Source organism: Bos javanicus, chromosome 22, assembly GCF_032452875.1.
Source record: "Bos javanicus breed banteng chromosome 22, ARS-OSU_banteng_1.0, whole genome shotgun sequence".
Lineage (NCBI taxonomy): Eukaryota > Metazoa > Chordata > Mammalia > Artiodactyla > Bovidae > Bos > Bos javanicus.
This window is the reverse complement of record NC_083889.1, coordinates 23,169,896-23,194,604: the sequence shown is the minus strand read 5'-3', so window position 1 is coordinate 23,194,604 and position 24,709 is coordinate 23,169,896. Positions and strand designations below refer to the sequence as shown.

At 44.3% G+C, this 24,709-nt stretch overlaps 1 protein-coding gene across 5 annotated transcripts in view; it reads left to right on the top strand.

The window, feature by feature from the left end:
• Nucleotides 1-3,673: 3,673 nt before the first annotated feature.
• The window catches only part of TRNT1 (tRNA nucleotidyl transferase 1), a 23,383-nt gene continuing 2,347 nt past the window's right edge, over nucleotides 3,674-24,709 (top strand). The window contains exons 1-5 of one of the 5 annotated variants that reach the window (XM_061396373.1): nucleotides 3,674-3,763; nucleotides 4,845-5,018; nucleotides 10,238-10,431; nucleotides 17,040-17,178; nucleotides 21,802-21,928. In XM_061396373.1, the coding sequence (XP_061252357.1) occupies nucleotides 4,871-5,018; nucleotides 10,238-10,431; nucleotides 17,040-17,178; nucleotides 21,802-21,928 (608 nt within the window). In that variant the 5' untranslated portion in view covers nucleotides 3,674-3,763; nucleotides 4,845-4,870. The other 4 variants (XM_061396372.1, XM_061396375.1, XM_061396371.1 and 1 more) reach the window with 4 other exon arrangements.

Below are 24,709 nucleotides of genomic sequence, written 5' to 3'. Positions count from 1 at the left end.
GAAAGTAGGGAAAACCAGTAGAGCATTCAGGTATGATCTACATCAAATCCCTTATGATTATACATCAGAAGGAAAGTCCAATGCTGTAAAGAACAGTATTGCACAGGAACCTGAAATGTTAGGTCCATGAATCAAGGTAAATTGGACGTTGTCAAACAGGAGATGGCAAGAGTGAACGTCAACATTCTAGGAATCAGTGAACTATAATGGACTGGAATGGGCAAATTTAATTCAGATGACCACTATATCTACTACTGTGGGCAAGAATCTCTTAGAAGAAATGGAGTAGCCTTCATAGTCAACAGAAGAGTTCAAAATGCAGTACTCAGATACAATCTCAAAAACGACAGACTGATCTCTGTTCATTTCCAAGGCAAACCATCCAGTATCACAGTAATCCAAGTCTATGACCCAACCACTAATGCTGAAGAAGCTGAAGTTGAACGGTTCTATGAAGACCTACAAGACCTTCTAGAACTAACACCAAAAAAGATGGCCTTTTCATCATAGGGGACTAGAATGCAAAAGTAGGAAGTCAAGAGATACTTGGAGTAACTGGCAAGTTTGGGCTTGGAGTACAAGATGAAGCAGGGCAAAGGCTAACAGAGTTTTGCCAAGAGAGTGCCCTGGTCATAGGAAACACCCTCTTCGAACAACATAAGAGATGACTCTACACATGGACATCACCAGTTGGTCAATACAAGATTATATTCTTTGAAGCCAAAGATAGAGAAGCTCTATACAGTCAGCAAAAACAAGACTGGGAGCTGACTGTGGCTCAGATCATGAACTCCTTATTGCAAAATTCAGACTTAAATTCAAGAAGGTAGGGAAAACCACTAGGCCATTCAGGTATGACCTAAATCAAATCCCTTATGATTATACAATGGAAGTGACAAATAGATTCAGGGGATTAGATCTGATATACAGAGTGCCTGAAGAACTATTGACAGAGGTTCCTGACATTGTACAGGATGTGGTGATAAAACCATTCCCAAGAAAAAGAAATGCAAAAAGGCAAAGTAGTTGAGGAGGCCTTACAGATAGCTGAGAAAAGAAGAGAAGCAAAAAGCAAAGGAGAAAAGGAAAGATCCATCCATCTGAATGCAGAGTTCCAAAGAATAGCAAGGAGAGATAAAGCCTTTCTAAGTGATCAATGCAAAGAAATAGAGGAAAACAAGAGAATTAGAAAGACTAGAGATCAAGATTGCTGGGAGAAATATCAAGCTCAAATATGCAAATGATAACACACTATTGGCAGAAAGCAAAGAGGAACTAAAGAGTCTCTTGGTGAGAGTGAATGAGGGGAGTGAAAAGCTGGCTTAAAACTCAGCCTTCAAAAAACAAAGATTACAGCATCCAGTCCCATCCCTTCATGGGAAATAAATGGGGGGAAAGTGGAAACAGAGACATTTTATTTTCTTGGGCTCCAAAATCTCTGCAGACAGTGACTGCAGCCATGAAATTTAAAGATGCTTACTCCTTGGAAGGAAAGCTATGACAAACCTAGACATCATATTAAAAAGCAGAGACATCACTTTGCCAACAAAGGTCCTTATAGTCAAAGCTATGGTTTTTCCAGTAGTCATGTACAGATGTGAGAGTTGGACCATACAGAAGGCTGAGGGTCAAAGAATTGATGATTTTGAATTGTGTTCTGGGGAAGACTCTTGAGAATCCCTCGAATATCAGGGATATCAAACCAGTCAATCCTAAAGGAAATCAGCCCTAAATATTCATTGGAAGGACTGGTACTGAAGCTGAAACTCCAATATTTTGGCCACCTGTTGTGAAGAGCTGACTCATTGGAAAAGGCCCTAATACTGGGAAAGATTGAAGGCAGGAGAAGAAGGGAGCAACAGGATTAGATGGTTGGATTGCATCACCAACTCAATGGACATGAGCTTGAGCAAACTCTGGGAGATAGTGAAGGACAGGGAAACCTGGTTTGCTGCAGTTTATGGGGTCATGAAGAATTGGGTACAACTAAGAGACTGAACAACAGCATAGTGTTAGATATTGTTCTTATTTCATTCTTTTATATGTCACTGTCCAGCTTTTCCAGCACCTCTTATTGAAGTCTTTCTTGTCTCTATTGCATATCCTTTCCTCCTTTGTCATATGTGAATTGCCCATAGATGGGTGGGTTTATCTGTAGGCTTTCTATCCTGTACCATTGGTCTATATTTCTGGTTTTATGGTAGTACCATACTTTCTTGATTACTGTGGCTTTGTTGTATATTTTGAAGTTGGGAGCCTGACTCCTCCAGCTCTGTTTTTCTTTCTCAAGATTGCACTGGCTGTTTAGGATTCACATGTTCTCCTCAAGAGCTTCTCTGGTCCTTTAGTCTACAATAAAGAATGTTAATATCTTTAATTTGTTGGGGGTTTTATTTCTGTAAAAGAGCGCAAAGATACTGTTATTTGTATCCCTTGACTTGGAACCAGGACCCTGTCCGAGGCTACACTTCTGTGTCTTGCCTGCTCCTCACTTGCCTCTGCATCCCCTCCCTTACCTGACTGACAACTATTTGAAAGGTTTCTGTGTCCAGGAGCCCCACAGGGTCCAGCTCTGTTTCACTTGTTGTGCAACTAGATAGATCATAGTGTTTTTTTTTTTTTTATCAGCCTGTAATATGATAAGTAACACTGATTGTTTTTTAAATGTTGAATCCACCTTGCATTACTGAATAAACCCAACATTATCCAACTTGGATTCAATTTGCTAATACTAGAGATACTTGTTTTTGTGTTCATATGGATATTAATATGTAAATTATTTTTTGGTAGTATCTATTTGAAGTTTGTTATCAGTGTATTCTGGCCTCAGATGAAAGGAAGACCTTTCCCTCTATTTGCTGAGCAAAAACTGTGCAAATTTGGTGTCATTTCTTTCTCAAGTGGTTGATAAATTTGACCACTGAAACCATCTGTGTCTGGAATTATCTTTGTAAGAAGTTTGTTGAACTAAACTCCATTTCTTTAATAGCAAAGGGCTATTCAGATGTTAAAATGTCATCCAAGGTCAATTTTGGTAAGTTGTATTTTTCAAAGGATTTGTCTATTTCATCTACAATATCAAATTGTTTGCCACACCAATTAGTGTATAGAATAGTAACGTGAGTCAAGTGCCAACCAGGGAGCAGGCAAGAATAACAAGTAAACAGTTACTGAGCCCTTCCCCTTTACTAGGGGATAACATGACATTTAAGCCTGGCAGTTCCCTGGGATAGGTTCTATTCATAGTCTCATTTTACAAAGGAAGTCGGTGTCACTTGTCCAGGGTCACACGGGTATGCAGTACAGATGGGTGTCTAACAACCCCAGGGCCAGAGAAAGGTGCTGCTGCTGCTGCTGCTGCTAAGTCGCTTCAGTCGTGTCCGACCCTGTGCGATCCCATGGACTGCAGCCTACCAGGCTTCTCCGTCCGTGGGATTCTCCAGGCAAGAACATTGGAGTGGGTTGCCACTTCCTCTCCAAGAGAAAGGTGCGGTGAGGTATAATTAAAATAAATGTACAGCCACTGGTCCCTAGGGTCCCCCCAGGAGCAAAGCCTGGCTGTGCAGGACTGGGAAGAACTCAGGAACCTTGCTGAAGGTAGGGTACGCTGCCGGCTGCGAAGTGGGAGAGACCGGGAGAGCTTGGTAAAGTACCGCCCACTCCCTTCCGTGACTTCCCATTTGCGGTCAACCGGCGCGCATTGGTGACGTCACGGCGCCTGCTGCCCGGAAGTGCACGCGACGGCGACGGAGCCGTGGGGACGGTGAGAAGGCGTGCGGGGGACGTGTGGGTGCGCGCTGCTGGGGGGCGAGCGGCAGCGACGGCAGGACCCTGGGACTGTCCCACGGGCTTGGTCTTGGGGAAGGCGGGTGCCGGGGCGGTGAGAGGCCTCTTCCGCCCTCGGGAATAGAGCCCACTGTCGAGGTCGTGGGACCGCGTTTCTGCTACATCTCACTGACTGCGGGCTGATTCATCGGGCTTCCCCTGGGCGCTTTCCCTTCCTTGCGGCCGGGCCTTTGGCCTCCCTTTTAGGTCCAGCACCTGCTGTGGGGGACAGGCCACACAGTTTCAGGGCCTGGGTTCCCACTGGGTTTTCTGTGTTGAAGCGTGGAAGAAGTGCAGTGTTTTTCCTCCCCAGTTCTTTGGATAAGGAGAACTCGCCCCCTGGCGGGAAACGCCGCTCTTTGAAACCTGCTTTTCCAAGAAAAGGAATGGTTCTTCTCTGGGGTTTCTTTCGGTTTGTTTGCGATCTGTTGCTGCCTCCCAGAGGCCCACCCTACATGAAAAACGGAGCGTGATGATGATGGACGACAGATGGCAGAGTGTGAATGGGTGGGATTCAGGAGACTTGATGGGATAGGCAGATGATGAATGAAGAAGAAGCGGGCAGCAAGGACAGATGATAGGAAAACATCTTGTTTTCCAGTGAGTAGGACATATCCCGGGGTCATGAGTCTCAGGTGTGTGTGAGCAAGTATGCTGATGTACACACGACTGTGAATTATTCTGGAGAAGAGCAAGTGTCCCTGCAAGTGTTTGAGTTACATTTTCTGGAACCACTGTTCGTGGCAGCCTTGTACCTCAGGCTTTAACTGAGACCGGTCTCCCAGGAGAGCATCCGGACAGTAGAACGCGGTATTAACATAGTAGCAAGTGCTTCAGGAGGGCAAAACCGGGTAACTGCAGGGGTAGACCCAGTTGTAATTCTCCCTCACGTTGTCAGTTTTTTCCGTTTTTCACATGATCAGGAGACGACTGTGTCTCTGTTGATAAAATCACTGCGCATCCCCTCATTGTCCTGCGCTTGTAAATTTCATCGTGGTGTGTGCATGCTTGTCTTGTAGATGCGAGGTGGTGACTTTCTCCCCAGATGCTGAGGTGCCTGGATCCCTGGCGCAGGCAGTTACTGAGCTGCAGCTGGAGTAGACTGTGCCTTCTGAAGCACTCTATGTTTACAATGAAGTTGCAGTCTCCAGAATTCCAGTCACTTTTCACAGAAGGATTGAAGAGTCTAACAGGTGAGAAGTCGGATGCCTCCTCTTGCTTTGGAAGTTTGTATAAATGGAGAGGCAGAGAGGTAATGTTTTTAAGCCAACATTCGTAGTTTTTTTTGTGAATGTTGAGCTAGTGAAAGCAGGGTTTACTATGAATAATCCAAAACTATAGCCAAGTCATGAGAAGAGGCAAATAATGATTGCAGTAAAAAGCATGGCTTTTTTGTGTTACCCCCACGTACTTTATATGCATCACAGAATTAGGCCTACTGACTTAAGGATTAGATACTTTTTCTCTTGTTATATTGTTGAGGAAGCATAGGCTTAGGAATGTGAAATTCCTTGGCACCATTTTTATAACTAATAACTGAAGAGCTTGGATTTGAACTTTTGCAGTCTGATTTGAGAACCCAGCTTATCACCACTAAGCTATATTTCTGGCCCAGCTATCAGTGCTTTCCGAGAGAACCAGAGGCAGAAGTAAGTGGGAGTCATCTCCATTTGTGCATATACAACCCTTGTCTGGAAGGGACACAGGAAATGGCTTTAGCTACGTGCCTGGTCACAGGCGCTTCGTGTTGCTTGCCGCAGTTCTCAACTCAGTATCAACTATCGCTGTTACAGTGCACACAGTTGCACTGCAGAATTTATGGTCTCCTAGTCATGTCTTTATAAATACAATGGGTTGTTCAGTGGCTCAGTCATGCCCAACTCTCTGGGACCCTATGAACTGCAGTACGCCAGACTTCCCTGTCCTTCACTATCTCCTGGAGTCTGGCCAGACTCGTGTCCATTGAGTCAGTGATGCCATCCAACCATCTCCTCCTCTGTTGTCCCCTTCTTCGGCCCACAATCTTTCCGAGCATCAGGGTCTTTTCCAGTGAGTCAACTCTTCACATCAGGTGGCCAAACTATTGGAGCTTCAGTTTCAGCATCAGTGCTTCCAGTGAATATTCGGGGTTGATCTCCTTCAGCGTTGGCTGGTTTCATCTCGTTGTTGTCCCAGGGACTCAAGAGTCTTCTCCAGCAGCACAGTTCAAACGCATCAATTCTTAGGGACTCTGCCTTCTTCATAGTCGAACTCTCACATCCGTACATGACTACTGGAAAAACCATAGCTTTAACTAGATGGACCTTTGTCATCAAAGTGATGTCTCTGCTTTTTAATACACTGTTTAGGTTTGTTGTAGCTTTTCTTCCAGGGAGCAGGTGTCTTAATTTCAGGGCTAAAGTCACCGTCAGTGATTTGGGAAGTATATTAAGGTGTATATATGTAGAAACATGACCTTACATGTTGGTTTGTCCTTTAGATTCACCTGAGGAGCTTTTATAGCTTACGGATGCTAGGGTCCCACTCCTGCCCTACTGACTGGAATCTCTGAGGAGTATGGGCATTTGTAAATTTCTATAAAAACTGTTCCATTAATTCTGATGCCCAGAAGGTGAAGGAACGTTGATTTAAAGTGACTGGCCTTTTAGTAGCTGATTTTTTGTTTTAATCCTCATTGGCTGTGCCAGCCTCAGTTGGGGCATGTGGGATCTTCACTGCAGCACACAGGCTCCCTGGTTTTGGCTCATGGGCTCAGGAATTCTGGGGTACGGGCTTAGTTGCCCTGTGACGTGTGGGATCTTAGTTTTTCAACCAGGGATTGTGCCCTTGTATGCTGTATTGCAAAGTGGATTCTTAATCACTTGACCACGGGGGGTGTCCCTGTATTAGCTTATTGACAAAGCTACTTTCCTGTTCTTGAAATAAGGTGACTTTTAGGTATATGTTAGAAGTAAATGGTCCAGAACTACTTGAGTTTTATAGTTTTATAGACCATAGTTTCATATGGTCTTGAAGTAGGGGGCCTAAAGTAGATACTTCACTCTGAATTTTAATTAGAGTGAAAAAGAGAAATGGGTGAAATTAATTTTAATAACTTTTTAGTACATCTTATTTAATTCAGTACATCTAAGATACCGTCATTTTAAAGTCATATTTGTGTACAAATTATGAGTGACATATTTCCCACTCGCTTATAAATCTTTGAAATCTGGCGTTTAGTATAGACCATCTGAATTCAGACTCGCCACATTTCAAGTGCTCAGGAACCACATGTGGCTACTGTGTGTACAGCTCATATCTGTAGGTTCTGACTTACAGTTGAATTTGAGTTTGTTCTTTCTTCATATGTCTCTCCCAGCTCCCACTTTTACTGTCTTCATTGTAAGAGGTTTCTTGGAAGATAGCCGCCAAATGACTGGATGTAGAAAATGCATTTATTTTGGCTGTGCTGGGTCTTCATTGCTGTGTCTTTTTTTTCCCCTCGAGTTGCGGCGAGTCAGGGCTTCTCATTGCAGTTGCTTCTTCTGTTGCAGGGCATGGGCTACGTGGCATGAAGCCTTCAGCACTTGTGGTGTGTGAGCTCAGTAGTTGTGGTTCCTGGGCTCCAGAGCACAGGCTCTGTAGTTGTGGCACATGGGCTTAGTCACTCCACAGCATGTGGGGTCTTCCCGGACCAGGGATTGCAGCCACGTCTCCTGCACTGGCAGGTGGAATCTTTACTACTGAGCCGTCAAGGAAGCCCCTTCTGTGTTTCTCTTTTGGAAACAAGATCGTGGTTATTGATTACTGTAGGTCCTTGAACAGTTTTTACCAGTTGCGTTTGGCTTCCTAACCCTGACTTCAAGGGCCAAATGTGCTTTACCTTGAGAGGTGAAGTCCTAGCAAGTGAGAAAGCGAAGAGTGCGGTCGAGAGAGGTGGGATTTGGCCCGTGGCCTTGGCCCTGAAAGACCAACCCAGGTTTTCTCAGTTATAGTGGAAGTGGCAAGGGTGTAATCTTGTAGTGCAATACCCAGCAGCTAGAAAATCAAATAGTTACTTCTGTATGATCTCTGCTAGTTTCTAAAGACTTGAATGTCTTGCTAAAATACAGTGCACTGTGTGAAAACCATGCACAAAAGCAACAAGGGAAAAAAAAAAAGATGGCCGTTGTATGGTGCTGCTGTGCAGCTTAATACTATACCAGTTGTTGAATCATGATAGCTGTTTTGCCAAATGTAAAATTAGTTTTCAGTGTGCAAGAATTTGGAAGGTTTAGGATAGTGTACGATGCTCATATAGAATTTTATGTCAATTTATTTCATGTAATTTGTTTTCCTTTTGCTTAAGGATAGCCATATAATCCTGTTGTTTAGTTGCTAGGTCATGTCTGACTCTTTGTGACCCCATGGACTATATATAGCCCATCAGGCTTCTCTGTCCATGGGATTTTCCAGCCAAAAATGCTAAAGTGGGTTGCCATTTCCTCCTCCAAGGGATCTTCCTGAGCCAGGGATCGAACCCACATCTCCTGCTTTGGCAGGCCAATTCTTTACCACTGCGCCTCCTGGGAAGCCCCTCCTTCATTCTATACATGAGGCTAAAGTTCCAAATGTAATAATTTTTGTGTAAGTTAAATGGTTATTGTTGTTGTACAGTCGCTCAGTCCTGTCTGACTCTTTGCAACCCCATGGACTGCAGCACGTCAGGCTTCCCTGTCCTTCACCATCTCCCGGAGTTTGCTCTAGTTGATGTTCATCAAGTCGGTGATGCCATCCAACCATTTCATCCTCTGTTGCCTCCTCCTCCTCCTACCCTCAATCTTGCCCAGGTTCAGGGTCTTCAGTGAGTTGGATCTTTGCATCAGGTGGCCAAAGTATTGGAGCTTCAGCTTCAGCATCAGTCCTTCCAATGAATGTCTCCTTGCTAGCCAAGGGCTCTCAGGAGTTTTGTCTAGCACCAGAGTTCGTGTGACCTGTTCATGGGTCATAAAATCAATTTAGTGGTCATGACCAGTGTTAAAAAATAGAGGAAAAAGAGAGAAGATAAAGAATAGAACAGGTTGGATTGCATGGTACTTATAGTAAGGGTGAGTGCTATTTCATGAAACTCTTGTTTACCCTTCTTGTCTGAGTCTCATGAAAACTGTGCACTAACAGATGATTTTAGTGTTTTATTTTAAGGAACCATGGACCCCATATTAAGGAATCACTGGGACTTGACTGGAAACGTGGGGCTGGAGGAGTATGAGCAGTCCCTCTGGGAGGGGCTTCCGGAAGTGGTTTCCATGTGCAAGAGCTTTTAGGCAAGCGGGGAGGTAGAGGGAGCAACCTTGGTTGTTTTGCAGCAGATGATTCTGGGGAGTCTGCAGAGGTGTGGAGCTGGGAGGTTTGGGAAGGACAGGTAGAGGAGGAGGATGGCAGAGCACAGAGCTTGGCATGGGCTGGAGGGTGACGTCTTGAGTTGTGTTGTGGTGCTGGAGCTCTGATGCACCCTCCTGCCAAGGACCAGTAAGAACACCCCTCAGCAAGTCCAGGCAGAGTGGGGCTTGCTGACCGAGGAGAACCTCGAGGCCTCTGAGAAAAACCATTGTAGAAAGGACTTTTTGTAGGATTTGGGCTTGTATCACATGATTTGGGGGCTTTGCTGTGGATTCGGGTGTCAGGAAGCAGGGGTTAGTCTGATGGTCTTAATAATCCTTACCTGGAAGGTGGGAACACAGCTTGATGATTCAACTGGTACCTAAGGCACAGGCGCGTGTATTAACTGTGAGAGGGTGCTGTCCGGCAGTGTGCGTGTCTCGTCTTCATTCACACATGATTACTAGGTGTCTTGATGCACGCTGGTCACAGAGAGGCCTTGTCTCGTGTGGATGTTCTCTGACGTGATAATGTTCACAGGAGGATACCCAGGCCTCGAGTGTGAGTCCAGCACGTAGCAGCAGCTCGGCTTGGGTGGCTTCAAGAGAAAACACACCGAGGATGTGCAGGAACACTTCACCTTTCTAGAGTATTCCCTGTACTTTTTGGTAGTAATTCAGATTTACATTGATAACCTTGAGGCATTTAGATATTCTGAATTAACCTAAGGAGAATTCTGCAAGTTCCCTGCTTCTCATGGTTGTTGAAGGCGTTCTGCTGCAGGCAGGTCCCTTCATTGCTGTGGGCTTTGTTTTCACAGTTTGTATTTACTTATTTTTAATTGGAGGATAGTTGCTTTACAATTTTGTATTGGTTTCTCCCATACCACAGTGTAAATCAGCCAAGAGTATACCACGGCTCCCACCTCCCACCCCAACCCACCCCTGCTCTCCCAGTTTTATATAAAAAGACTGAGTTCAGTTATCTCTGCTGTGCCAAATAGATGGAAGAACTTGTGCTTCTGTGATTCTTGACAGAAACCCACTGAAATAAAAAACGTTCCTTTTTGTCTCAGAATTATTTGTCAGGGAAAATCATGAGTTGCGAATCGCGGGAGGAGCCGTGAGGGATCTGCTGAGTGGGGTGAAGCCGCAGGATGTGGACTTTGCCACCACGGCCACCCCAGCCCAGATGAAGGAGCTGTTCCAGTCGGTCGGCATCCGCATGATCAACAACAAAGGAGAGAAGCACGGGACCATCACTGCCAGGGTGAGTGAAGAGTCTGGCAGGAGCGGCGTTGCCTGTTTTGAAAACTTAAAAAAATTTATAGATGATTTCTAGTGTTTAAAAACTTAATAGCAAAGAAGCCTCATTAAAAAAAGAAGTCTCCTCTGCCTCCTGTGAAACCCTGCACCCTCCTTTGTTGCCCCCCCTTTCAGCTAATATTCATGGTCGGTACCTTTTCCCTCTGCGTTTCTAAAACAGACCTTTCTGATGCTTCAGTGTTTGGTTTTCGTTTTAAATTTCCAGTCTTCAGATGTTGTTTATTGACTTCCTGCAAGGCAGGCAACTCGGCTGCCTCAGGGCATTTCTGCTGTAGTTTCTGGCCAAATGCTCCCCCCCCACCCCGTTGTTTGCAGCTAGATGGCGTGGTGCGCTGTGACTCCATTCCTTGCGCTTCATGCTTGGGGGGCCCTGCAGTTGGTAGTGTGTCTCTGACGCGGCTCTGGGGCGCTGCTCGCTCCCACTGGGCCGCCGCTCGCTCCCACTGGGCCCCGCTGTGCGCGTCCTCTGGGGCCTTCTGGAGCCGGGTCACCTGCTGCTGTCTGCCTCCTCCCACCCGGGCCCACCCTGGGAGGCCCGTGTGTCAGACCCAGGAGTGAACTTGCCCCTTTCCTTATTAGACCTCCTGGTTCCTGATCCCATGTGCTTTCTGTCTTGGTTTATGCCCTCATGTTAGTGGCCTGAGAGAGCTTGGCATGAGTGAAAACGCTGTTATTTTGCCTCCATTCACGCTGATCGGATAGTTTGGTTGGCTGTGGAATTCAAGGCTGGGAATCACTCTCAGGCAGAAATGTAAAGGCTTTGTTCTCTGTCTCCCAGAGTTGCCACTGAGAAGCCTGAGCTTGTTCAGATTTCTCCCGTGTTCGAGAACGGATTCCCCCCTCCCCGTTTTGGAAGCCTTTCTGATCACTTTATCCCTGGTGTTTTTAATTTGAAGAGGACGTGCCTTGGCTTGGATCGGGCACTGCCTCGGCGTCAGGCGCTGAGTGGGCCTTCTCGTGTTCACTCCTCTCCCGACTCCATCCCCTTTGGCAGGTGTCTTCTGTGGAAACCTCCGTGAATGCTGGATGTTGGGCCACAGGGACTGATCCTCTAGTTTTGTCTTTTGTCTCTTATATTTTCATTTAATTTCTGTGAAACTGCCTTAACTTGATCATCCAGTTTTTCTGTTGGCAACTTTTGCTGTCTTTTTTATATTTCCAAGAGGTCTTTTCTGAATATTTTTGAAAGCGTCCTGTTCTTGTTTCAGATGCAGTATCATCTGATACTCCCTGAGAGTATCCATTCTAGCTACTCTGTTGGTCAGTTGCTGTGCTGTGTCCGGTTCTGCCACGCCATGAACTGCAGCACGCCAGACTTCCCTGTCCTTCCCTGTCTCGTGGAGTTCGCCCAGGTTCAGGTCCATTGCATCAGTGATGCCATCCAGCCGTCTCATTTTTCTGCTGCCCTCTTTTCCTTCTGCCTTCTACCTTTCCCAGCATCAGCGTCTTTTCTAGTGAGTCAGCTGTTCACATCAGGTGGCCAAAGTATTAGAGCTTCAGCATCAGTCCTTCTGATGAGTATTCACGGTTGATTTCCTTTAGGGTTGACTGGTTTGATCTCCTTGCTGTCCAAGGAACTCTCAACAGTCTTCTCCAGCACCACACTTCAAAAGCATCAATTCTTCAGCACTTTGCCTTCTGTATGGTCTAGCTTTCACAACCACACGTGACTACTGGAAAGACCATGGCCTTGACTGTACGGACTTTTGTCACCAAAGCAACGTGTGTGCTTTTTAACACACTGTCTAGGTTTGTCACAGCTTTCTTGCCAAGAAGCAACCATCTTCTAATTTCATGGCTGCAGTCACCATCTGCAGTGATTTTAGAACCCAAGAAGAAGAAAGCTGTCACTACCTGCACCTTTTCCCCTCTGTTTGCCATAAAGTAATGAGGCCAGATGCTGTGATTTTAGTTTTTTAAATATTTGGTTTTAACAGGCTTTTTCACTCTCCTTCACTCTCAAAAAGCGGTTGTGTAGTTCATCTTTGCTTTTGCCGTTAGAGTGGTGTAATTCGCATATCTGAGGTTGTTGATATTTCTCCTGGCAGTCTTGATTCCAGCTTGTACTTCATCCAGCCCAGCATTTCTCATGATGTGCTCTGTGTATAAGTTAAATCAACAAGGGGACAATAAGCAGCCTTGTCATATTCCTTTCTCAATCCTGAACCAGTTTGTTGTTGCATACAAGGTTCTAACTGTTACTTCTTGACCTGCATACAGATTTCTGAGGGGGCAGGTAAGGTGGCCTGGTAATTCCATCTCTCTAAGAGTTTTCCACAGTTTGTTACAGTCCACACAGTCAAAGGCTTTAGCATAGTCAGTGAAACAGAGGTAGATGTTTTTCTGAAATTCCCTTGCTTTCTTTATGATCCAACAAATGTTGACAATTTGAACTCTGGTTCCTCTGCCTTTTCTAAACCCAGCTTGAACATATGGAAGTTCTCGGTTCATGTACTTTGTAGCCTAACTTGGAGGATTTTGAGCGTAACATCACTAGCATGGGAGATGAGTACAGTTGTCCAGTGGTTTGAACATTCTTTAGTACTGTCCTTGGGAGTTGGGATGCTGCTGCTGCTAAGTCGCTTCAGTCGTGTCTGACTCTGTGTGACCCCATGGACTGCAGCCCACCAGGCTCCCCGTCCCTGGGATTCTCCAGGCAAGAACACTGGAGTGGGGTGCCATTGCCTTCTCCAACGCATGAAAGTGAAGTCACTCAGTTCTGTTGACTCTTCGCGACCCCATGGACTGCAGCCTACCAGGCTCCTCCGTCCGTGGGAGTTTCCAGGCAAGAGTACTGGAGTGAGGTGCCATTGCCTTCTCCGGGGAATTGGGATGAGAATTGACCTTTTCCAGTTCTGTGACCACTGCTGGGTTTTCCAAATTTGCTGGCATATAGAGTGAAGCACTTTGACAGCATCATCTTTTAGGGTTTTAAATAGCTCTGTTGGAATTCCATCGCCTCCACTAGCTTTATTGACAGCAGTGCTTCCTAAGGCCCACTTGACTTCACACTCCAGAATGTGGGGGTCTGGGTGACTGACCACACACACCATCATAGTAATCCGGTTCATGAAGATCTTTTTTGTACAGTTCTGTGTATTCTTTCCATCTCTTCTTGACCTCCTCTTCTGTTAGCTTCTGTCCTTTTTAGGAGCCATCTTTGGATGAAATGTGCCTTTGACATCCCCAGTTTCCTTGACGAGGTCTCTAGTCTTGCCCGTTCAGTGGCTTTCCTGTGCTTCTGCTCATTGTCCATGGAAGAAGCCCTCGTCTCTCTGTGCTGTTCTCTGGCGCTCTGCGTTTCCTTGGCTGTACCTCTCCCTCTCCCTCGCTTTCCACTTCTCTTCTCTCTCCAGCTATTTGTAGAGCCTCCTCGGACAACCACTTTGCCTTCTTGCCTTTCCTTTTCTTTGGGAAGGTTTTGTTTGCCACCTCCTGTACAGCATTATGGACCTCTGTCCATAGGTCTTTAAGCGTTCTGTTTACTAGATCTGATCCCTTCAAACTATTTGTCACCTCAACTGTATATTCATAGGGGATTTAAGTTGTACTTGGCTGGCCTAGTGGTTTTCCCTGCTTTCTTTACTTTAAGCCTGAATTTTGCTATGAGAAGCTGATGATCTGAGCCAGAGTCAGCTCCGGGTCTTGTTTTTGCTGACTGTATGTAGTGTCTCCATCTTCAACTACAAAGAATGTAATCAATCTGATTTTGGTATTGAGCATATGGTAATGTCCATGTGTAAAGTTGTCTCTTGTGTTGTTGATAAAGGGTGTTTACTATGACCAGTGCATTCTCTTGGCAGAATTCAGTTAGCTTTTGCCCTGCTTCATTTTGTACTCCAAGGCCAGACTTGCCTGTTACTCCAGGTTTCTCTTCACTTCCTACTTCTGCATTCTAGTCCCCAGTGATGAATAGGACATCTTTTTTTGGTGTTAGTTCTAGGAGGTCTTGTAGGTCTTCATAGAACTGATCAGCTTCAGAACTTTTCCAGCATTACTGGTTGGGGCATAGACTTGGATTACTGTGATGTTGAATGGTTTGCCTTGGAAACCAACCGAGATCATTCTGTCGTTTTTGAGGTTGCACCCAAGTACTGCATTTCAGACTCTTGTTGACTATGAGGGCTACTCCATTTTTTCTGTTGGATTCTTGCCCACAGTAGTAGATATAATGGTCATCTGAATTAAATTCACCCATTGCAGTCCAGTCTATTTTAGTTCACTGATTTCTAAAATGTCGATGTTTATTCTTGCCATCTCCTGCTTGACCACATCCAATTTACCTTGATTCGTGGACCTGACATTCCAGGTTCCTATGCAGTACTGTTCTTTATAGCGTGGAATTTTACTTTCATCACCAGACACATCCACAGCTGAGCTTCTTCCCGCTTTGGCCCAGCCGCCTCATTCTTTCTGGAGCTGTTAATAGTTGTCCTCTGCTCTTCCCCAGTGGCATGTTGGAAATCTTCTGACCTGGGGGATTCATCTCTCGTTGCCTTTTCATCCAGCTCATGGGGTCCTCACGGCAGGTATACTGGAGCGGTTTGCCATCCCCTCCTCCGGTGGATCACGTTTTGTCAGAACTCTCCACTGTGACCCATCTGTCTTGGGTAGCTCTGCACAGTATGGCTCATCACGTCATTGAGTTCTCCAGGCCCCTTCGCCACAACAAGGCTGTGATCCGTGAAGGGACTAGGTACTTGGATGATGTCTTTATTTCCTTTGAGCTTGTTCTGTCTTTGCTGTTGGTGTTCCTTCAGTGTGGAAGCTTTTCAGTGTCTCTTTGTTGCAGTAATGGAGTGCATGCAGAAAGCCCTGGGCAGTTTAGGTAGTTTTGTGTGGAAGCAGCAGCCTTGTTAGTGACGGGACCCTGCTATCAGTATCGGGAGGGCTTTTCATCTGGGGACACCAGAGAAATCCTCTAGCATTACCCAGGTTGGAATAAGGCTGCTGATTAACATTTTGAAAACTGACTGCAGAAAGGGATAGAGGTCATGTTGGGTTTTCTTCACAACCTTGTTTTCATTTTCATTTCCCATGATTTTGTATATGGTGCCTCAAGTTGTTATTATTTGGGGTCATCCTTTCTAGTCAATCTCTGGTTCTCTGCTTGGGCGAGGGAGGCACTCTGGGGGTCTCTTTGTTTTCTGTAGATTTCAACTGTCTTAATATTTACACTGTTTTTCTTGAGTTAACTTGTGCCTCAAATTCCTAATTCTGGAACTCCCCAGTGAGAACCAGTTTGTAGAAAACAGTACATGAGATTGAGAGGAATTCCAGAACAGACTCTGTGTATTAGTCGCTCAGTCATGTCCGACCCTTTGCAACCCATGGACTGTAGCTTTCCAGGCTCCTCTGTTCGTGGGATTTTCCAGGCAAGATTACTGGAGTGGGTTGCCAGTTCCTTCTCCAGGGGATCTTCCCAACCTAGAGACTGAACCCACGTCTCCTGTGTCTCCTGCATTGCAGGCAGATTCTTCACCCACTGAGCCATCAGGGAAGCCAGAACCGACTTTACCGATCATTAATGGCTTTCAGTTCCTAATGAAAAGATCCCGAACCCCTGCTTGGCATGTGAAACCTTTTGCTGTCTGCCCCTCGATGTGGATGCCCCGTGTATGCTGTGAACTTGCTCTTGCATGTACCCGTCTTCTCTCCACTGTGCCTTTGCTCATCTTGAACTATTCTTCTTCCGCATCTGCATGTCCAGAGCTCACTTACTTTTTCAGGCTAAGTTCACACATGACTGTAACGGAGCTACTCCGCTTCTCCCAGCAGGGGGTACCTCTTTTCCCAGGATGCACAGGGCACTTTATTGTAACGTAATTGAAGGTAACCAGCAGAGGAGCTGCAGGATGTGTTGCCTATATTTCTTCCTCTGTCGGGCCTTTGCTCAGTGGATTATATTCTATAAATTGATATTCAGCTCTTTGAAAATTGGAGCTATTAAAAAAATATTTAAAAGAGTAGCCTGGTTTTGTATTGAAGAACCAGAATATTTTAAGGGATCTTACTTTCTGCCACATAATTTGTCAGGCTTGCCATTTTTTCTATGCAAACTTATCTTTTTAAATTAAGAGGGGTTTATTATTTCTTAAAAATGTTGTTTGGATGTGTCTTTGAATACTGTGGGTGTCATTGTATTTCAAGGTATACGTGTGCTGCTGCTGCTCAGTCGCTTCAGTCGTGTTCGACTCTGTGCGACCCCATAGACGGCAGCCCACCAGGCTCCCCCGTCCCTGGGATTCTCCAGGCAAGGACACTGGAGTGGGTTGCCATTGCCTTCTCCAATGCAGGAAAGTGAAAAGTGAAAGCGAAGTCGCTCAGTCATGTCCGACTCTCAGCGACCCCATGGACTGCAGCCTACCAGGCTCCTCCGCCCATGGGATTTTCCAGGCAAGAGTACTGGAGTCGGGTGCCATTGCCTTCTCCGATATGTGTACTAGTTGACTTAAAAAGAAAAGAAGATATATACTTGTCAGGACTTACTTTTTTTTCCAATCCATCCAGTGATACTGAAAACTAATTTCTGAAAAACATATTTACTTCCAGCTTCATGAAGAAAATTTTGAAATTACTACACTGAGGATTGACGTAGCCACTGACGGAAGACACGCCGAGGTTGAATTCACGACTGACTGGCAGAAGGATGCTGAGCGCAGAGATCTCACCATAAATTCCATGTTTTTAGGTAACGCCTGGGGGTCGCGTTCTAACTCCTTCAGTCCGAATGCTTCCTTTTCACGTGAAACGTGTCTTCTGGCAGTGTTCTCCCACTGGAGGGCTTGTGTCAGTTTCTGTGAAGAGACAGGCTGTGGTTAAAACTGACTGTGGAGCCGAGGTTCCTGGGTTCCGCTGCCTCGGTCGCTCTCGCTGTAACGCGAGGCCCTGGATAGCAGCTTCCTCTGCAGGGCTGTCCTGAGGGTTAGAGGAGTTGGTCGTGGTGAGTCCCTGGTGCACGTTCAGCCAGGGGCTCCTTGTGAATCGCATCAAAAGATGTTAGGTTTCAGGTGAGGACCGTGCACACGCGCGCGTTGCCCCTTCTTCCTGTCTTGGACACACACACGCCCCACCTTCCCTCTCTGCTGGTGCCTGTGGCGGACATGGTCAGTGATGTCACTTCCTCTGTTGCTCCATGTGCCCAGCACTGCCTCACAGTCCTCCGTGGCACCACGGCTTACGGACCGTCTCTACTCAGCCCTGGCATGTGAGAGGAAGCCTGTTGATCATCTGAGCATAACATTTTGCTCAGGAAAGAAAGCAGTGAGGATCGTAATGGGAGTCAGTGTGAATTAGGTTAGCGTTTTGGTGTGCAGTTGAAGCATCGTTTTTTGTCCTTTAAATTTTAGGCAAGTTCTTCAGGGTTAAGTCTTTGGATTAGAAAAGATGGGCATCCACTCTTACCTGTGGCACAGTAATAGTGAAAGGATGAAGCAGTGGTACCCACTTTGTGGGATGGAGAGGGGGCTGTAGACCCAAGTGGGCACACTTTGCTAATTACATTAATGCCCAGTAACATTTCTAGCGTGCCTCCCTGGCTTGAGGTGCATCAGTGCTCACTTGATGTACTTCAGCTCATTTAACGCTCAGGAAGACTCCATAAAGTAGGTATGAAACTCATTCAACAGATGTGGAAACAGACTCAGAGACGTTAAGTAATTGAGCCCAAGTCACGGAGAGCTTTGATTGGAGCCCGGGTTTCCAGAGCCTGGGTGATTTATGACCAGAGGGAGCCTAGTTGGAGGCATGTTTTCTCTCAATTATGGGGTCGAACTCCAGGTGTTAATTTCTTCTTATATCATTTTTACTTAGCGTTAAACTGCTCCAACTAGTTCAGTGTATGAAAACTTTATAACTAATGTCTCATAATCAGGTATAACTAAAAGAGAAACTAATATTCTTTTTCAAGATACTGTTTTATAAAAATAAAAGCTCTTATCGGTGGTACTGTTTGCTGACATTTGCTGAGCCCTTATAAAATGTGACCATCGTTGTTCTCAGCCCATCACAGAAATTTAATCTTCCCACCAACCCTGTGAGGCAGATCTTGGTGTGTAACTAAGGAAAATTTGCTCAAAGTCCTGCAGCCAGTAAACTGCTGAATTAGGATTCCAACTCAACAGTTTATTGACCAGAGACATATTAATACATCTTTCGTTACCTGAATGTTATTGACTAGAGTGTTTCAATATGTATAGCTAGCGTCTGCAAAAGTTTCCTGGTCAATAATGTGTTAAGCAGCCTGGTTTCAGAGGTTAGGTCCTTAACCACTGCATTATGCTCAGCACCTCAACTTTATTTCTAACTTCTACTCATCATTTTTTCAAAGGATATTCAGAGCAAAACAAAATATACACAGATACTACTCAGTAATCTTTACCTTCAGCCCGTTTTCCCATCCATACTTTTTTCAAACCTTATCAGACAAAGCATTCCTAGTTCTGGGGGTGATAATGGTCACTTTGATTCTCAAACTCTTATTTTCCCTTTTGTAACACTGTTTTTTCCTGCAAATTTTGATCTTCCCTTTACTGAAAAAGATCTGGTTTCCACAGTCCTCTTGGAGTTGTGTCTGTTCAGTAAGAGAAGTAACAGGAGATAGGTGTACCGCATGTACGTTGTAATCATATTGTCTAAGTTTTTTTGTTTGGTGTCATTTCCTGTTGTATCTTTCTGAATCTGGAGCCTTATAAATTGGCTGTAAGTGTCAAAATGCCAAGAAGAGTTTGGCAGGAGTTAAGCCTGAGCTTAGAGTGTGGCTGCATTTGCCATAATCATGACGAGTGGTTACTTTCTTCTTTCCCGCCTTCCTGTGATGCCACGTGCTGAGGTCTATCTCAGGCCCACGGAGCTCCCCATTTGGGTGGTTGTTGGCATCTGTGTCTTTGCTCCAGGTGTTTCTGTTTTTCCATCTTAGTTCCCAGAGCAGCCACCTGTCTCATTTTGCCTGGACTAAGGTATCCCTGAGCCAGGAGATTTTCAGTTTTTAAATCAGGGAAGTCCTGGGATAGCTGGGAGGACTTGGTCACTTCACACATACCTGAGGTTTTATGTGCCTTATATTAAAATCGTTAAGTTTTTTGTTTTGTTTTGTTCAACATGAGAGGATATTGCGCTAGAAATATATGTATAACATATTGAACAGATGTTAGGTTCACATGGTTCAAAATTCACCAAGTTCAGAAGGCTGCACGGAGAAGTGTCCTTGTCAGATTTCAGATTTCACTGTCCCCTGGCTAACATGTAATTGGACTTAGGTCCTTGCTGAGCTGATGGAGGTCTGAAAAATGATTATCTCATAAATGTCCACTTCTTACAACTGAAGTTGAAAATCTTCATTTTAAAGCTTTTTATATGTCATATATATTTTAGTTCATTTTTTTTCCTCTTTAAAAAATTTTTATTAGAGTATAGTTGACCTACAGTGTTGCAAGTTTCTGCTGTACAGCAGAGTGAATCAGCTGTACCTTTTGTGAATTTCATTCCCATTTAGGTCACCACAGAGCACTGAGTGCCGTGCCCCAAGCTGTATACAGTCTGTCATTAGTCTTCTGTTTTGCACAGTGTCCAGTAGTGTATATATTTGAATCTCAGTTGCCTAGTGCATCCCACCCCTTCCCTCCCTCGTTGTCCGTGTTTTGTTCTCTACCTCTGGGTCTCTCTCTGCCTTGCAGATAAGATCATCTATATCATTTTTAGATTCCACATACATGTTAATATACAGGGTGTTTTTCTTGCTTCACTCTGTATGATAGTCTCCAGGTCCATCTCAGTCAATGGCCCGGTTTTGTTGTTACGGCCGAGTAACACCCATCGCACGCATCTACCACATCACCTGTGTCTGCTCCTCTGTCGACGGGCATTTAGGTTGCTTCCGTGTCCCGACTGTTAGGAGCGGCGCCAGAACACGGCTGTGTGTGTCCTTTTGCACTATGGCTTTTCCCGGGTGTGTGCCAGGAGTGGGAGTGCTGGGCATACGTGGGAGTTCTGTATTTAGTTGTTAAGGAAGCTCCATACTGTTCTCCACAGTGGCTGTACCAATTTAACATTTCCCTTAACTTTTCTACATATGGTCTTTCTTATTTAGGAGGTTTTTGTAGATAATAGAAAGCCATTTGTCTCTGTGATACTAACTGTAAATGTTTTCCCCAGTATGTTACCTTAATGCAATTTCATATTGTGTCATTTTCATGCTATCCAGGAATGAATATCTAATGTTTCATGTAGTTGGATTTACTAATAATTTCTTTGAAGGCTTTGGTGGTGTGTTTTCATTTCTTTTGGTAATCATATTTTGAAAGGTCTTCCCTGCGTTAGGATTATAAATTTTTTCCCTATGGTTTATTACAGTTTTTACATTTTTCTAGATAGTTTTAACTATCATTTCTTCTTTCCAGGTTATTTTGGGTGTTGTTGTTTATTTTCCATTATTAACTTGAAAATCGCTTGTTTTATTGTTTTTGCCCATTTCATACTGGCATACATCTTGTTTATTTAGTGTGTTGTCTTTTTATTGCTATTGTAAATGCAGCCTTTTATTCCATTGTATGTTCCATTTGGTACTGGATACAGATGAATGTTACTCGTATCAGTACTTCACTGTCTATCTCTTTCCCGAATTTTTTCCTGTTTGTGATACTTTTTTTGCAGATTTTAAGTTTGCCAGTTTTTTTCTGTTTAATTTTTTAAATTGAGGTAATGAAATACAGCCTTACATTAGATTCAGTATACAAATATGTTTGATATTTGTATATATCAAGAAATGATCACCGCAGTAAGTCTAGTAATATCTGATAGCATATGTACTTACAGAATTTTATTCCCCTGGTGATGAGAACTTTTAAAATCTGTCTTACCAACTTCCGAATGTGTAATACAGTATTGTTAACTGTAGTGGCCACAGTCTTGGGGTTGCAGAGTCAGACACAACTGAGTGCACACACACGCACACACACACACGTTGTTAACTAGTTGCCATGGTGTACTCAGCCTCCTCAGGACCTGTTCTATAGCTGGGAGTTTGTACCTTTTGACTCTGGTGACTCATTGTACCCACCCTAGCCTCTGACAACCACCAGTTGGTTCTCTATCAGCTTGTTGTTTTTAAGATTCTATATAAGAATGGAATCATATAATTTATCTTCCTCTGTCTGGCTTCTTTTACTTGCACAATGTCGTCAAGATCCATCCATGTTGTTGCGAATGGCAAGATTTCATTCTTTTTTTAAATGGCTGAATGATTATTATGTATGGGCCAGTGTTTTCCAATTTTTATTTGCTAATAGTGATTTTTCTTCCCTCTTTTAATGACTAGGTTTTGATGGTACTTTATTTGACTACTTTAATGGTTATGAAGATTTAAAAAATAAGAAAGTTAGATTTGTTGGACAAGCTAAACAGAGGATACAAGAAGATTATCTTCGAATTTTAAGGTATTTCAGGTAAGGCCTTTCTATAAATTATAATAATAGTTTTGAATATTATTTTTACCAAAGTGCGGTTCTCTCTCGTCATGGGAAATGCGCAGCAGCCCCGTGCACCGTGGCGCCACCTCACGTCTCTGTCTCCAAGAGACAGGGTACTGTGACTTTGAGACGCCTCATCTTTGCGTTCTCCAGATCATTTATTCACTCCTTTCTGTGGTGATCTTTAATGCAGTTTTAAGTCTTATTTTCTGCACCAGTCATTCATCACACGGGTATTTGAGTGCTTATTACTGTCCTAGGTGCTTTGAACCTGGAGTAACGAGTGGCAGTGTGCCTTCATGTGGCTTACAGTTCTAGGTGGTCATGGGAAATGTGTTAGATGAATTTGGAAGGTGTGTAATGCACCTGGATGGTTTTGTGGGTAGCAGTCTTCAATGTTGAACAGGCAAACCATTGTAACTGGCTAATTTGTATCTATTAATAGTTAATTTTTTACAGCTTGGGATAATGCTCAGAATATTCTTTGACAGACTTTACGTTTTGTCAATAACTGCTATTCCTTTAGACTTAAGTGTTTGCAAACAGTCTCTCGACAAATCACAGGACATGGACTAAGGTACAGTCATTTAATTAGATCACTATAGCAATACATTATTACCAAATTCAGACTGAAATTGAAGAAGGTAGGGAAAACCACTAGACCATTCAGGTATGACCTAAATCAAATCCCTTATGATTATACAGTGTAAGTGAGAAATAGATTTAAGGGCCTAGATCTGATAGATAGAGTGCCTGATGAACTATGGATGGAGGTTCGTGACATTGTACAGGAGACAGGGATCAAGACCATTCCCATGGAAAAGAAATGCAAAAAAGCAAAATGGCTGTCTGGGAAGGACTTACAAATAGCGCTGAAAAGAAGAGAAGCGAAAAGCAAAGGAGCAAAGGAAAGAGTTCCATAGACTAGCAAGAAGAGATAAGAAAGCCTTCCTTAGCGATCAATGCAAAGAAATAGAGGAAAACAACAGAATGGGAAAGACTAGAGATCTCCAAGAAAATTAGAGATACCAAGGGAACATTTCATGCAAAGATGGGCTCGATAAAGGACAGAAATGGTATGGACCTAACAGAAGCAGAAGATATTAAGAAGAGGTGGCAAGAATACACAGAAGAACTGTACAAAAAGATCTTCATGACCAAGATAATCACGATGGTGTGATCACTCACCTAGAGCCAGACATCCTGGAATGTGAAGTCAAGTGGGCCTTAGGAAGCATCACTATGAACAAAGCTAGTGGAGGTGATGGAATGCCAGTTATTTCAAATCCTGAAAGATGATGCTGTGAAAGTGCTGCACTCAATATGCCAGCAAATTTGGAATGGCCACAGGACTGGAAAAGGTCAGTTTTCATTCCAATCCCAAAGAAAGGCAATGCTAAAGAATGCTCAGACTACTGCACAATTGCACTCATCTCACATGCTAGTAAAGTAATGCTCAAAATTCTCCAAGCCAGGCTTCAGCAATACGTGAACTGTGAATTTCCTGATGTTCAAGCTAGTTTTAGAAAAGGCAGAGGAACCAGAGATCAAATTGCCAACATCCGCTGGATCATGGAAAAAGCAAGAGAGTTCCAGAAAAACATCTATTTCTGCTTTATTGACTATGCCAAAGCCTTTGACTGTGTGGATCACAATCAACTGTGGAAAATTCTGAAAGAGATGGGAATACCAGACCACCTGACCTGCCTCTTGAGAAACCTATATGCAGGTCAGGAAGCAACAGTTAGAACTGGACATGGAACAACAGACTGGTTCCAAATAGGGAAAGGAGTACGTCAAGGCTGTATATTGTCACTCTGCTTATTTAACTTGTATGCAGAGTACATCATGAGAAACGCTGCACTGGAAGAAACACAAGCTGGAATCAAGATTGCCGGGAGAAATATCAATAACGTCAGATATGCAGATGACACCACCCTTATGGCAGAAAGTGAAGAGGAACTCAAAAGCCTCTTGATGAAAGTGAAAGAGGAGAGTGAAAAAGTTGGCTTAAAGCTCAGCATTCAGAAAACGATGATCATGGCATCCGGTCCCATCACTTCATGGCAAGTGGATGGGGAAACAGTGTCAGACTTTATGTTTTTGGGCTCCAAAATCACTGCAGATGGTGACTGCAACCATGAAATTAAAAGACGCTTACTCCTTGGAAGGAAAGTTATGACCAACCTAGACAGCATATTGAAAAGCAGAGACATTACTTTGCCAACAAAGGTCCGTCTAGTCAAGACTATAGTTTTTCCTATGGTCATGTATTGGATGTGAGAGTTGGACTGTGAAGAAGGCTGAGCGCCGAAGAATTGATGCTTTTGAACTGTGGTGTTGGAGAAGACTCTTGAGAGTCCCTTGGACTGCAAGGAGATCCAACCAGTCCATTCTGAAGGAGATCAGCCCTGGGGTTTCTTTGGAGGGAATGATGCTGAAGCTGAAACTCCAGTACTTTGGTCACCTCATGCGAAGAGTTGACTCATTGGAAAAGACTTTGATGCTGGAAGGGATTGGGGGCAGGAGGAGAAGGGGATGACAGAGGATGAGATGGCTGGATGGCATCACTGACTCGATGGACGTGAGTCTGAGTGAACTCTGGGGATTGGTGATGGACAGGGAGGCCTGGTGTGCTGGGATTCATGGGGTCGCAAAGAGTCGGACACGACTGAGCGACTGAACCGAACTGAGCAATGCATTGTGAAGAAATGAGTGGTAAAAGCAGGTATACTTTAATGCTTCCAAGAGTCCATG